This window comes from Sitophilus oryzae, unplaced genomic scaffold, assembly GCF_002938485.1.
Source record: "Sitophilus oryzae breed Bouriz unplaced genomic scaffold, Soryzae_2.0 scaffold_980_pilon_pilon, whole genome shotgun sequence".
Taxonomy (NCBI): Eukaryota; Metazoa; Arthropoda; class Insecta; order Coleoptera; family Curculionidae; genus Sitophilus; species Sitophilus oryzae.
This window is the reverse complement of record NW_022147617.1, coordinates 1883361-1899593: the sequence shown is the minus strand read 5'-3', so window position 1 is coordinate 1899593 and position 16233 is coordinate 1883361. Positions and strand designations below refer to the sequence as shown.

The 16233-nt window shown below is 32.6% G+C and overlaps 1 protein-coding gene across 1 annotated transcript; it reads left to right on the top strand.

The window, feature by feature from the left end:
- Positions 1-2025: 2025 nt before the first annotated feature.
- Positions 2026-15921, top strand: LOC115891298. Its single transcript, XM_030911742.1, has 3 exons — positions 2026-2198; positions 9308-9427; positions 15487-15921. The coding sequence occupies exons 1-3, from the start codon at positions 2066-2068 to the stop codon at positions 15783-15785; spliced, it is 552 nt and encodes a 183-aa protein (XP_030767602.1). The 5' UTR covers positions 2026-2065; the 3' UTR covers positions 15786-15921.
- Positions 15922-16233: the final 312 nt, after the last annotated feature.

The following is a 16233-nucleotide window of genomic DNA, read 5'->3' as shown; positions in this document are numbered from 1 at the left end:
AATTAACCCAAATAACTTTAGACTCTTTAACCCGAAATAACGGGTTGAATATTCAGACCTAGTTTTTTTTTGTTTGTCGAGTAGAGTAGATATAATAGATGAATTATTCTTACTTGTAAATTTGTTCTGACATACCCATCATCATGGGTCTTAGATTTGAAAGAAATGCTATAATAATATTTTCTTCTGCGTTAAAAAATGCAATGAACACTACCCACATGACATTTCGCGTTAAAGGTTTTAGAGTGACAATCAATAACGTCGCAAAAATTAATACTTTTGTGACGTTTAAAAAATATATATTTTTTTATTTTTCAAAGTAAAATAACTCGGTTATTTTAGGCTTATTTGAAAAACGGTAGAGAGAGAATATGTTTCTTTATCGATATCTACCAGCCATATCTGAAAATATTTGGACTTATTTTAGACTCATCCTGTACAATTAACCTTAAAACCTTTAAAATATCCTAATTTCTTTACGAAGTTGTCTGTAAAAGATTGTAGAGAATTTAATTCTATACAAATTTGTTAATATTTCTTGATAAAAAGTGAAAATTACGAGCATTTCCAAGAGAAAAAAATGGGCAAGACTATAATGATTTTTTCATCTAATTGTAAAATTACAACTGCGTGAAACACTTTCAACCCGCTATTTTTTTTCGTTAAGTCAGTTTTGATTATAATGATTTAAATAATACCGTGTGCGTCTCGAAAGTGTTCCAATAAATTTTTATTTTTCCGCATAAAAAAAACAGATTTGGTATATTAGTACATGATATAAATTAGGATTGATTGACGTATTCAATTTTTTTGGTCACTTCTTATGACTACAACTTTTGATTTCTAAATGGCCCTCTTGGTATATTTCTACTTTATACGACAGAAACTACACTATGAGTAGAATGACACGTCATATGTCAACTTTTGAAATTTGCGCTTAAAAAAATCTTATTTTAAATTTCAATGTGGTGCCATGGCTGTGTTAAAAAACAATAATTTTTAATCAAGCTGCCTTGGAGAAATATAATTGATCGTCTAATGATTTTCGTGTGTTGTCCTGGCCGGTTAAAAGAAGCCCAAATCGTATTTTTAATTAATTTTAAATTAATTAATCATTTTTTCAAATAGAACAAGGCTGGCTTATGAGCATATTTGGAAAAAGCATATTTTTACGAATTATGTGGTACCACTTGGTATTTAGAGTCAAATTGTCGTTATGCATGTTACAATTTCAAATAAACCATATGCGAAAATGTCAAAAGTTAACATCTTGGTTAACATATGCTATGTCATTCTATTTAGAGTGTCGTTTTCGAATAAAGTAGAAATATACCGAGGGTGCCATTTAAAAATCACAAGTTGTAGTCATTTCCGGTGAAACAGGAAGTGACCAAAAACAATTGAATACGTCAATTAATCCTAATTAATGTCACATAGCAACATACCAACACTCGTTTTTTAACTGAAGAAATGAAAAAGTTATAGGGGTGAGCCTCTTTTGAGACGCACCCGGTATATGAGCTTAATATAACTACTTATAATATATTATTTTTTAAATTTTAAATGGTGTACTAATGTAACTAAATGTAACTACATATTTTTAATATATTATTTAAAATATAATATATTAAAAATAGCTAAAATTATTTCAAAAATAACAATATTTTAAAAATGACTTTTCCATTATATTTTTCTGCACTAGATTTTAATTTAATTTTTAAATACATTTTTTTCACTTAACGGTATCTTATAAACCTAGTTTATCGGTTCCAAATAATATTTCGGCCCAAAAATTTGTAATTTACCGATAATTTGACCTATTCTAATAGATATTGTTTTGAATACGCTAGCCCCAGAATAAGATTGATAGAAATCAAACATACCCTACTTTGAAATCCTTACATGCTATTGTTCATACGTGATATGATTTTGAATACAGGGAAGTCAATGGTATACAAATATTGTCTTAATTTTTCACACAGTTAGTGACGTATTATTGGTTTGATAGAAGGTACCAATTAAATTTGAAATATTTATTGAAACGCTTTCCTGCAGTTAAGCAAAAATGTTTACAAAAATATTATTTTTATTTTCTGCTATTCTAATTCATCAAGTTTCATGTAGTAGTGACCATATGAATCAAGAAGTTTCGGATGAAAAAGAGAGTATTAAATTTGTAGGAAGGATGTTAGAGCAAGGTACATAATTTTATATTAAGATAATTCTTTATAATAAATTCTATGACAATTATTCTACAAAAATAATTGTTTGTGGATTCTTGTCATGATAATTCTTCTTACTTGTTTTCGACCTATTCGGTTTCTGTACTTTGATTTTTTTTTAATAATTTATAGATTGCTATATTTGCCATGTTTTTAGGACTTCTATTGCATGTTTAATTCATTTTTCTCCACGTTTAATGTCTAGAATACTATTATTATATCAAATTTGAAACCTGTAGTTTTGTATTATGTATAAAGTATCTGTAACGACGAGGTCTATCCTTTAATCTATATTAATATAGGCTAATATATAAAATCCTTAAGTGACTGACATACTGATTAATCACGATCCTGCTCAAACCATCTGAAAAAAATTAAAAAAGTTATAGTTGGGATATACACTACTCAAAACAATTATTTCATATTTAAATAAAAATAATGATTACATATATTATTTCTAAATGAAGCACGCATTTTTCTGCCTTTCTCTTGTGAGTTTTTTAGGATAATTAGAGTACGCTGACATGTAATTTTTAGTCGGCCGACTATTTAGTTGCAAAAGTGAGATGCAGAATTTTATTACAATTTAAAATATATTTAACCAACATCAACACAATTAAACTATATTTAATGACAATAAAAATAAATAGCAAACCAAGACATGAGATTTTGCTACAGGTGTTCGACATATCGACCGTCTTCTGTTAAAAAAAAAAACAACGCTTTATTGTACAAAAAGCCAAAACAGCTTCATCGACAAAGCAAAACAAAAAAAGCACAAAAACAAATATACAAATAATACAAAAAATGTCATACAATACAAATCAATTCAAAAAAAAAAAAATTACGTCATAAAATTACAAATAAAACATTATATGGACATTGCAGAACACAGGCGTATCTAGAAAATTTTACAAAAGGAAAACTGTAAATAGATAAAATCATGTTATAATAACATAAAATCAAAAGTTATAAAATATTAAATACTAGACCTTTAACCAGTGTATGAGAAGATCAAAATATTAAAATTAAAATTCTAAATTGTTCATGATTAAACATCAACAAAAAAGTCGTTTACTGCATATAGGGCTCTCTCCAGTAAGTATGATTTCAGAGCTTTGCGAAATGCGGGAAAGAATGAAAGTGACTTGATATTCGAACGCAAATGATTGTACATTTTCTTGGCATTGTACAGTATTGAGCCCTTAACTAGTTCTGAGCTCGGGGTTGGCAGATAAATATCGTGCTCCGCATTCCTAAGTGGATATTTGTGAGAAGGCCTTTCCGGAATAGAGAATATGTGCTTGCGGATTAAGCAAACGTATTCAAAAATGAATAAGGAAGGAAGAGTCAGTATTTTGAAATTTTTAAAGAAATTCTGGCAGTGAGTTCTACTGTTTAGTCCCAATAAGTATCGAACTGCTCTCTTTTGAAGTTTGAAAATACGATCAAATTTTGTCGCGCAGCAAGTACCCCAGAATGGAAGGGCATAACGAAGATGCGACTCAAAAAGGGCATAATAGACCATTCTAGAGGTTGATGAGTTAAGTTCCTTAGAAACTGATCTTAGAGCAAAACAGGCAGAGCTTAGTTTCTTTGATAAGGCTTCGATGTGCAAGTCCCATTTTAAAGAGTTGTCCACAACAAGTCCTAAGAATCTCACAGAGTCCAAGACGTCAATAGTGGTGTTAATAAGTACAAAAGGTTGTATAGTACTTTTATATGACAAAACTTTAGTTTTTGAAAGGTTGAGGCATAGGAGATTAGAATCGCACCAAGATTTAATGGTGCGTAAGTCACTGGATATAGTATCATATAGTGCCGTAACATCTGGGCCGCTCCAAGTGAAACTAGTATCATCCGCAAAGAGGCAGATTTTACCGCTAATGTCTAGATTTGCAATGCCGTTGATAAACACCAGAAATAAAATAGGGCCAAGTACTGAACCCTGAGGGACACCACATTCTATAGGCTTACAAGAAGACATAGACGTATCAATCCTCACAAGCTGCCTTCTGTTGCCAAGATACGACTTAAGCCATTCGAGCGGCACTCCCCTGAATCCATAGTATTGCAATTTGTTAATTAAGATATTATGATTTACACAGTCGAAAGCCTTAGAGAAATAACAGAAAATTGTGGCTGTAGAGTGATGGTTATTCAGGCTAGAGTATACATTATTAAAAAGGTCGAACATAGCATCATTTGTGCAACTATTACTTAGAAATCCAAATTGATGGGTAGAAAGTACTTTATGTTTAGGGAGAAAACATAAAAAAATGATTTTAGATAATGTGGGCAGGAGAGCAATTGGGCGATAGTTCGAAGCTTGATTTTTATCTCCTCCTTTATGGAGAGGAATAATTATTGCTGTCTTGAGGCAGTTTGGAAAAACTCCTTTTTGGAATGACTCATTAATTAAAGTAGTAAGATAGATTAATGTGCATGCCGGAAGTTCAGAGAACATTTTGAGAGTAAGCCCATCAGTCCCAGATGAGAATTTATTTTTAATACTTTTAATTGTACTACGGAACTCATCTAATGCTACGGGCGTGAAGAAGAAACTGTGTAAATTCTCATTTGCTTTAGGGAGATATGAAAGTGAATCATGAGGAGTTATGGTGTTCACTAAATTTTTAGCCACATTAACAAAGTAAGTGTTTATATCTTCAGGTGAATTAAAGACTGTGCCAGACGAAGAAGTCTTATTCCTTAAGTCATTTACAATAGCCCAAGTCTCTTTAGCAACATTACCGGATTTGGCTAGCTAGTGAAAACAATACATTCTTATGAAGCTGATCGGCCCAATATTTGACTACATTGCCATCCAATATATTCTTATGGAGCCGCGCTCACATTCATTCGAAGAGTCGGCCCCGTTCGACTTCATAGTATGTATTGTTTTTCACTTTTACAACTAAATAGTCGGCTGACTAAAAATTACAGGTCAGCGCATAGACTTATTGTATCGAATTTCCCTTCACAGTACCATACCTACTATTTAAAATCGTAAGTCAGGGAATTCAAAGTGTCTTGTTTTTCAAATAATATTTTTTTTAAAAACTGTGCAATAATTGTTTTAAGTAGTGTATTTTCCCAAAAAATAACCGAGATATTTTACTATGATTAAAAATTCGCTTTTATTTTGAGAAATGCTGGATATTTTCTGGGTGTTCTTTCATGTAAATTTAATCTGCTACCTATGTTACCATATTATGAAGATATTATGTTTCTTTTACTAAAAATAAAAAAAAGTCCAATTTTTTTCTAAATTCCGAATTTTCAAAAAGAAAAATTTTGCAAAAAAAATCATAGACGTGTTTCTGGGATCGAAATATACATACCACCCCTATAGATATTTGCACTTATTTAAGACTGACCCTGTATATCTTAAAAAATCTGAAAATTATTTCTACTGCTTATTTCTAAAAGCTTACATAGTGGTTTTTAATGTTTGACCTCATAAATTAAATCTTATTTAATCTCTTTTTTTATTAGTAACATACTTAATAAAAAAGTATATTTTTACAAAGGGAAAGCATTCTCTTTTTTTTTAATTAATAACTTGTATATTTCCATTATATGTATACTTTGGATTGGAGACCTAGTTTAAATGGGTATTTGGTGCAAGCCATCAATCGGAAAATTATAGTTGCTTTCACTGAAGGAGACATTGAAAATACGTCATCTAATAAAAATATTATATTTATCATCTCGAAAGCTTGGGATCTGAGTCTTTTTTTTGTTATTGTTTTAATTCTATTTGTAATATCTAACTAAGTTAGTAAGTAAGTGTATTTGTCGATATTATAAAGTAGATATTTTAGTATAGTCTTTTGCTATAGTTACTACTTTTTAAGACTTCTAGAAATTGAATTGTGGAGGGTTCTTTTAAAAGTAAGAAATCATTTTCAGCTTTTCAAACAAATTAAAAAAAGTTAAGAATTAAAGAACTGTTTTAGAGTACTATTAAAATGTAAATGATCGGAAGATATAATATACAACTAGAAATATTATTCATGAAGTCTAAAAATAGGATTTTATTTATTTTATTTAAATTCTTTCATTTTAAGTAACCACATTCAGTGGCGGACAGTGAGGGGGGCCAAGGACCCAGCCCCCCCCCTAAAATCTATAAGTTGTTTTAAATATTAAGCTTATGGGTAAAAATGGCGCTCTAAAAAGCATATTCTACATTAGTTTTATTTGCCCACCCCCCTAAAATAAATCCCGGCCCCCCCTAAAATAAATTTCTATATCCGCCCCTGACCACATCCAGATTACGAGTAGTACTGCGAAATTCCACTGTAAAATTAGTATCACTTTTTAAAAAGCCTTGTTAAGTAGACTCCATAATGCCATTCGGGAAAATACCGCATTTGTGGTCAAGAGAAAATTGTATTTATTGGTGAATTTTTGGTATGCTAGGTCGAATTCGAATGTTTTCTATTTCCTTAATAGTATTTTAAAGATATATGAATACTCCATTGAACATCGGAATAATATACTGGGTGTTCCATTTAAAATATTTATAGGAGTAACTTGCTTTTAAAAGTGACCAATGTTCAATATTAATTTGGTTTCCCCTGTATAACTTATCGGGTCAAATTTCAATCTGGTCTAGCTTACAATGGTTGTTATAAATATGAAGAAATATGAAGAATCAATAAAGTCGCTCAACGGTCGCAAAAAACATATTTGCTTTCCAAATACATATAAGCCTTTTCAAAAAAAAACATATAAGCCTTTTCAAATACCCACGATTTTTTTCTGTACATATTGAATTTAAAGTTTTTTCTTTAATGAGATTTTGTATTCCGTTTTTTTTTCTTATGCCTGTCATTTTTGACAAATGACACAAACATATGACTGTTTTTTTAAATAGAAACCATAGTTGGCCATTACTTCATAAAAAGCGCATTTTTTAAGATTTCTAGCGATACAAGCGATAATATGTTTTTTTCGAAAAATTACGTAGTTATAACCAAAACAAGTATACACGGTTTTGGATCTGAGCAACTAAAAGCAATTTCTAAGATAATTTTTGGAGCTGAATCCAAATCAGCAGTCCATTTTTTAAGATTGGTTCTAGTTTTCGAAATACTCAATAAATTCATTATTTTTCTATTTTTGACCGTTAACGGTTATTTATTGAATTAATCAATATAAATCAGAAATGAACAAAGGTTGAACTGAGTCTTTTATACTGTTTGGGATCTGTTTCACGGATTAGGGTCCAACAGTAATCGCTCATCATGCCTTCGTCCCAAAATCCTTGGTATCGCCTTTCGATTTTCGCTATATTTTGGTGTAGCCGCTCTCCTTGCTCGTCGCTCGTGTCGCCTAAGTTTTGTGGAAAAATATCAAGATGTGAATGCAGAAAACGTATCTTGAGAGACATTCGAGCTCCAATCTTGTGGTAATTTTGTAACAAATTGTCGATTACTTGCTTGTAATCCGGTGATTTATGATTACCGAGAAAGTTGTGAACAACACTTTGAAACGATGCCCATGCTGCTGCCTCATCAAGCGTTAAACATTTTGTAAACTTTGCGTCAGCCATTAGTTTTCGAATATCAGGTCCGACAAATATTCCTTCTTTGATTTTTGCGTATGACAGTTTTGGAAACAACTTGGTTAAGTACTGGAAAGCCGGGCCTTCGCGATTGAGCGCTTTGACAAAGTTCTTAATAAGGCCAAGTTTAATGTGAAGAGGCGGCAGTAAAACGTCCTGTGGGTTTACAAGTGGTACAGAGGACTCATTTTGTTGTCAGTGCTACTGCCATGCGCGAACTCGAACCGAAACTAGAGCCAATCTTGACAAACGGATTGAAGATCTGAGTTCAGGGCATCAAATAACGTTAAGAATCGTTCTCATCTGCTCGGGTCCAAAAGTTGACCCGAATTTGTAAACTTGTGAATTAATATCTTTCTTGACTAATTTCACTTAGTTGGTATGGTATTTTTATTCTGTTATAAATTACAACTTATAAAAAGACAGAATATATTATTAAACGGTTCTTTACAATTTCCATTACACAAACTAAAACTTTAAAAAATAATATCACTACATACACTTTAAGTTATTTTAGAAAATGTTCAAAAAATCCGCCATTGTTTTGAATTCATAAATACATCTTTTTAAAACTGAATTACCTACCTACTAGCTTTTCTCGCAGAACGACCGGCCCACTTTATTAAACTTCTCCCATACCGCCTCTTTGAATGCCTCTCTTAATACATAAGTTCTTTTGTAAACCTAGTTGTTACCATAATGAAAGTCACTCTATTGATGCGCGTTTTCAATGTCTTGAAAACCGTTCTCCAAAAAGCCGTAAAGTCCTCGAAAATGTACGGCCAAGAAAAGTTGAACCAGTAATCCTACTCGCTATTATTCTTTCAAAAATTCATATTTACAATTTTTGTTTATTTTAAGTTTCAAAGTTTGCATGTGACACTTTGACATTTCTGAAAGCAACGACGATTGAACTTGTTTCCATAATTAACTAAGAAGAATTGTTTAAAAATGATACGAATTGGCTATAACTCAGTAATTTTTCAAAAAAAAACAACATATAGCTTATATCGCTGAAAAGCTTAAAAAATGGCGTAAATCATGGCCAACTATGGTTTCCATTTAAAAAAAAAACATATGTTTGTGTCATATGTCAAAAATGACAGGATTTAGAAAAGGAACGGAGAACACAATCTCATTAAGGATATGATTACCTACAACTTTTATCTGAAAACTTGTCAACTATACGGGTCGTCTGAGTCGGACTTTTTTGGAAATGATTTTGAAAATGAACAGCAAAAATCCATTAATTCTTAATATTAAACAAAAAATTCATTATTTGAAAAACGCTAAACATCTAAAAATGTTTTCTTTATCGAGATCTACCAATCCTGAAAATCTAGTCAGAACTTGTATATAAATCAACAAATATTTGTCCTTATTATACTAGAAATATAATTTTTCTATCAAAACAACTAAGCGTTTGGATAATCTTATTTTCTCCAGCTAGTCTAGCAAAGTTTACTAAATTCAGAAATACCTACATATTTTAATTTAATTTATTTTTTAGGTCGAACGTTGGTTCATCATACTGTTAAAAGATTTATGATAATTTTGCCAGCTATATTTTTCAAGTTAGGAATTGCATTTACATTGCTAGTACTTGTAACTATAGTGGCAATTAATAACGGTAAGGATAGTTTTATACCATTTTTAATTATTATAAATAATAGGTTCTCAAGATATGCTTTCTAAACTTGTTACTAAAATAATATGGCTCGTGTAAATTACTTTTCTCTAAGTTAATTAATGTCTTTTAAATTACATATCCAAAGTGAAAATCAATAAATAATATATTTTATATACTTTATTAAATAATCTTAGATGTCTTTCTTTATTGTATTTTTTTGTATTTCATATTTTTAAATTAAAACTGAACAGGTAACACTACAAAACCAAGTAAACAAGGGTGCATATACTGGAGGTGTAATGGGGGTCATTGTCCCTCTCAGGAAGAAATTAAAAAATAAGAAAATCTGGTATAAAATAAAATTGCTACAAAATAAATTATTACTTTATTTTGTAACAAGAATCGATCAAAATAGAGATCCAGAACAATTTAAGTTTATCTTTTTCTATAGTCACAATAATTTTGAGAAAAAATTTAAATTAAATATATTACTTTATTTAAATATTGCCACTACCCCTCCCAGACTCAATTTTTGGATGCGCCACTGCATATACATACATACTGCCATTACTCGCTGACGAGTATTCGACACACATCAGAAGATGGACACGCAAGGCGATTTCTTTCATGAGTTTTTCTGTGACTGAAAAGCCCGATACGTGATGTTATCTGCCTACCGCACTCCGGATATTCAAAAATCTCATTGCTTTGTTGCCTTTTTACTTTTTGGTAGTCGTTGTTAACTGTGTTTACAATTCTTCTCCATTGAGTTGTATTATACTTCTCCATATATACTATTGTGAGCTGCTTTTTCCCACTCATTCTGCATGTTAATCTCCTTTAAGTTTTCGTGGAAAATGTCCTTGTACCTTTTCAGTTGTCCGCCCGGCCTCCTCTTACCGTCTACAAGCTCACCTTAAAGCAGAGATTTTGGTATGCAGTTTTCTTGCATTCTGCATACGTGGCCAGCCCATCTTAAGCGGAATTTTGTAACCATAACTTCAATACTCTCGCAGTTAGCTTTTTCAAGGACCGATACGTTGAGACATGATGGAACCACCGGATTCTTAAGAGTTGTCTAAGGTGTCTCTGTTGCAACTTGTTTAATGCGTTCATGTGTCGGCGGTACGGCACCCAGGTTTCGCTCCCATATAACATGGCGGGGATTATAATTGCTCGGTACACTGCAAGTTTCGTTTTTGTACTCAAGTCATGATTGTAGAAAACCCTGTCTTTTAATTTCCAGAATGCTCTTGAGGCGCTGCTAATCCTGTGCTGAATTTCAGAGTCAATATTGGCCTTTTCCGAAATCAAACTGCCGAGGTAATTAAATTCCGCCACATATTCTAATAGTTATTCTCCGATGAGGGGTTCGGATGTTAATAGTTACCTCTTTAATAGACCATATCCCTATATTATTTTTTCCTTTTCTTGGGTATGAGGTTTTTAACATGAGATGGAAACTTTTTTATGCGACGTTTCGCTCCAACATAGTGGTTTTTTTCAGGCACACGTGGTGTCTCATTTGACAATATCTAATAAAGAACACATTTTTTGAAATACAAATAATTTTGAGTTCTTGTTCTTATGATCAAGCCAAGTATTAACCAGATCGGCATTGCTTAACAATTTTACTCCATCTGAAAAGTATTATAAAATAAAGTTCGTCGCAAGCAGACACAGGTGAACTATACAAAAAGTAATTTTCAAACTTTTTGTAATTTTAAAGACTTAATTTTTTTTAAAATGTATTATTTGTATTGTGTATTTTTTGTTGTTTGTATTTTTTTGTGATTTTGTTGTTTGTGAGTGCTTTGTCGATGAAGCTGTTTTGGCTTTTTGCACAATAAAGCGTTGTTTGTTTGTTTGTTTGTTTGTAAAAGTGTATGAATATGACAACAAAAATATCCAATAAATACGATATGTTTTTTTTTATTTTTTTTTGTCTTTTTGAAGTTTGAAAACGTAAAATTTTTATACCCATTTAAGAATCATCTTAAAAAATAAATAAAAACTAAACAATCACGAACTTGTTTAGAAATAAATTTAAAGTACATACCTTGTTTAACAATATCCATAGCCGCTTTCAATTAAGTATGTACCGTTTAACTCCATATACAGAACTACTATGAATGTTACTCTTTTCACTGATATAAGATAACGATCGCAAAATTTATTTTTAGTGAAAATATTTGCTAACAAAAACGCTGATTATGATAAAATTACATATTCAGATATTAGTAAATTGTAATTTGTTTTTCGATTTTTGTCCATGGGACGAAGCACTGTCCGTCGTATCTGTAGCTAATGCCCAATCTTTTCTCATGCAGTTTACTGTCCACTATAATGGAGAGCGCTGCCATGAATATGTTGAATAGGAGAGGCGCTAAGACACATCCCTGCCTAACTCCTGAGTAACTCCTATGCCTCGCAGTTGTTAGGAAGGGATCGCTCATTGATCCATGATGGTGACACTCTTGACTTGACTTGTTGTTGTTATGGAGGCTTTTACACACTGTAAGAAATTTGTTGGGTACTCCGAACTTTTTCATAATTGCCCAAAGCGCATCTCTGTTCACAGAGTCGAAGGCTTTCATTAGATCGATGAATGCAACATAAAGTTTAGACTGCTGCTCTTTCACTTTTTCCTGTAGTTGGCGGATGGAAAATATGGAATCGACGGTGCCGCGGTTGGTACGGAAACCCATTTGCGATTCTAGAAGGATTTTTTCTATATATGGGTGCAGGCGGTTTGACATATTTTTTGAAGAATTTTTCCTCCGATAGCCAAAGTGAAATTCCCCGGTAATTTCCGCAGTCTGATGCACTTCCTTTGTTCTTAAATATATTCACTACATTCGCGTTGCGAAAGTCCTGAGGTACCTCTCCGCTTTCCCATATGACATCGAAGAGAGCCTTAAGATGACCAATAAGTTCTTTACTTGCACACAGCCAGCTGAGTTGTTTTTAAGCTGTCTTATGGAGATCTTTATTTCCTGTTCTGTTGTTGGGATGATACTATACATCGAGGCTGTTATACTAAGGTATTGTGTTTAGTGCTTCCATATTGGGGTTGTTTTCTAGGTTGAGGATATGGCTGTAATAATCTTTCCAGCGATTTCAGATTTGTTCTTCCTTTTAAGATTGGGCAGCTTACCTTCTTGGTTAGACCGTATACTTCTTTTACAGTCTCGAAGAATTTACGATAATCGTGATGCGTGGTGTACTCTAGAATCTGATTAGGTTTTTGTGACCACCAGTTATCCTTTATTACTTGTTTAGTTGGCGCAGTTCTCTTCGAAGCGTGTTGTTGGCTGCTTTAAAGTTGTCTGCTACCAGTCTTGGATTGTGTGGATTTGCAGTGACTGCTTGATGTGCTCTATGCTTTTGTTCCAATAAAGCCTGTATCTGTATATGCGGCTGATTTTCGCTAAACCAGTCTGGTTGATTCTTTTTGTTCGATTTTCCCAGAACTGCTTCTTGCTGGTTTTATGAATCGCATCCCTTAATTGAGTCCAGCCTTGTTCAGCTGCCAAGATTGAGATTGAAGTTATCGGTGGAAGTAATTCTTTGATGGCTTCCAGGAGGACGTCGGCGATATTGTTCTTCTCTAGACCCCGTACGTTCAATCTGGTCATGTTGTTTTGCTTTTTACAATGTGGATGTTTGGGTTTTAACTGGATTTTCATTTTTGAACTATCACGTGGTCCAGTTGATGCCAGTGGCCTGATCGGGGATGTTTCCAGGTACCTTTAAACTTATCCTTCAACATGAACCACGTATTGGTGATGGAAAGATTATACTCTGCGCATGTTTTTAATAAGCGTTCACCATTGCTATTTACGTTTCCTATTCCATGTTTTCCCAATACGTCAGGCCATATTTCCTGTTGTTTGCCAACACGGGCATAAAAGTCACCTAACAAGATGATTCGTTTGTGCTTTGGAATTCGTTGGATTTTGGAGAACTTGATAAAATTTATCCTTATCCTCAATTTTAGCGTCTAGGGAGGGAGCGTAGGCACTAATAATGTGTAAACATAAGTAAGTTTTGCCTGATATGGGGTACCTTAAACGTTAATATAAGACGTTCGGAGACACCAATATATTGGTGTCTCCGAACGGTGGCGATTTCGTTTTTGATCGCAATGCCTACGCCATGAATTCTCCTGTGTGTTGCGGGGTGGCCCTTCCAAAAGAAGGTGTAATGCTCCTCAGTGAGACTACCTTCATCCGAAAAGTGGGTTTCGCGAAGAGCGGCAACATCTATATTTTTTAATCACAACCTAACCGATGATACGCTCGAGTAGGCACCTCCTCCCGGAGATCCGATTGAGGGGGTATTTTACCTCCGGACGATGATTTTGTCCCACTCGAATGTTCCATCATTGCTGTGTGTAAGCTGCATGAAAAGGTTTAACTGTGACGGTTACGCTGCCGCACAGTTTTGGCTGCAACTGTAGCACGGGATGGCTATGGCACAGTGAGTTGCTACGTTCTCGGCCGGCTAGGTGTAGTTTACTACCTGTTTACTACTCCTCTTCCCCAAAAAGATGGTAGGTCTGAGGGTTGTATAAGGTTATACCGCCTATACTCGGACGTCAGAGCCTCGTTTGTGTCAATACGAACTGCGCCACTGCAAGTAAATAAGAACATACCTTAAGTTGTCAACTTATAATTTTATCAACGTCAAATTATATTTCCTAAATATTAGGCTTTTTCTAATTAAAATAATTTTTAAATTAAAAATGCATATCGGGCACATTTAATTGTAGGTACTATAACATAGTAGCGTAGACAACACAAAAAATTGTATTCAATCATAGGTTGATAACTTAAGGTATTTACACTTGACATTTGCCTGGTTTTGCATTTTTACTGTTCAGTTTTATTTTAAAAATAAATGCAATTTTTCTTGAATATTTAAAAACGGCTTGCCCAAAATTGTTCAAATTTGACATGTCCATTGAAGTCTCAATTATACTTTTTACCTTGATAATTTACGTCCATTCGCAATGTCTAAAAATACAATTAAAACATAGATAAAAGAAACAAGTTTAGATTGGAAAGTCGAAAGTGCCCATAAGGACAATGTAAATACTATTTGGCGCTATTCTTACAACAGTCGCTCTCCAAAGCTTTTGAAAATTTTTGGAGCGATTCGGCTTTTTCCGGAATTATGTCGCCAAATATTATTTATTCAAATTTATTATTATTTTCTTTTAATTTTTTAAATAAAATACAGTGTGTTGCATATAAGAAACTTTATTTTATATAAGTACATATATGAAATGAAACCTGAAAAAAAATGAAAAAAACTATAAAATATTAGAAACCGACGTTACCTGATGTGCTACGATCCACGATGGTTTTTGCAATTCACAGTTCACAGAGCTTTTTAACTTTTTAATGCTACTTTTTCTTTATCACGGGTTTGAGTAAATAAAATTCAAATTTTAGTATTTAGAGAGTTTACTCACAAGATAGCAATAATTACTTTGAAAATGGACGCTTTAAACACTTTCCGGTTTTTTTCCAATGAGGACGGTTTAAATTTTAAGATTTTATAATTTTTGTAGATTCTGACTTTGACAAGAGAAAATTATTTCTGTTCTTGCTTGCGGTTGTTCTTAGCAACACTTGTAGCAGCGCCTTACAACGTATGCACTCCAAAACAATTATAAGTTTTGACGACAAGCCGAGAATTCCAATCTAAACTTTTGTTTTTCGTTATCTATGAATTAATATGAATAGAATATCCTAGCAACAGCTTACCGTAGTCAGTAGTACTCTCTACGGACGATAATCAAAAGACCAAAATGACATTACTAGCTAATTTCAAATTATAGTTAGTGGCTGAACTGAAAAGTACTATCACTAATTTTGACGTTCGGAATGCTTACATTGATATTAGGGACACAAACTTCTACGTTAATTGAAACCACTAATTTATTCCTCTAATTTTGAGGTTCTGAATCGAGCTTTAAGGGTTGGTGCTGATTGGCCTAAAGCATCGATATTTTTCTTATGATATTATGTAACTCTATATTTTTTTTATAGGATTCATTGGATTCCTGTTATTAGTTGTTGGACTTAGTAGCGTTTTAGCTAGACTTCAGGAAGCTAGAAGACCTGCGGCGGCATCATTTCCGTACATTTCAGCATTACCAAGCTATTATCATCATGGTCATAATCTTCATGGATGGGATAGAAGTGATAATACACCAGAGAAAACGGTTACTTTAGATGGAAGTACACAGTATTCTCCAAGTTATCAACACTATAAGCCATATTCTTCGGCGTATAGTACCTACAGTCAAAAAAACTTTAGAAAAGAAAAAAGTAAGAAAGACTTATAATGAGATAGTGAAGTAAATTATTTTCGGCATGGTTTTATGCAGATACAGGTCGTTCTACTTTTTAGTACCAGAAGTTAACTAAATGAACTATGAATAATGAACATGATATATATTTCTTAATTTAACATCAGCTATATTGTAGGTATTATACCTATATACTATACTTATACTATACTTATACTTACTTACTTTTTAACGACCACTATAATAGTGGTCGTTAAGATATCGAGAAAAAGAGTATGTAGTATTTTGAATAATAAATGAATTATAATGTCATGTAAAAACTGGATATTATTTGTTTCTTTTATTTATTTATTTTAGTTTCTTTTATTTTCTTTTAATTAAATGCATATGAAAGAATGAAAGCAATTAGATGCATATGAAAGCATCAGAATTAATAAATGTAAAGATAGTATGAACAGAGACAACGGTCCAATTCCTTCAAGTT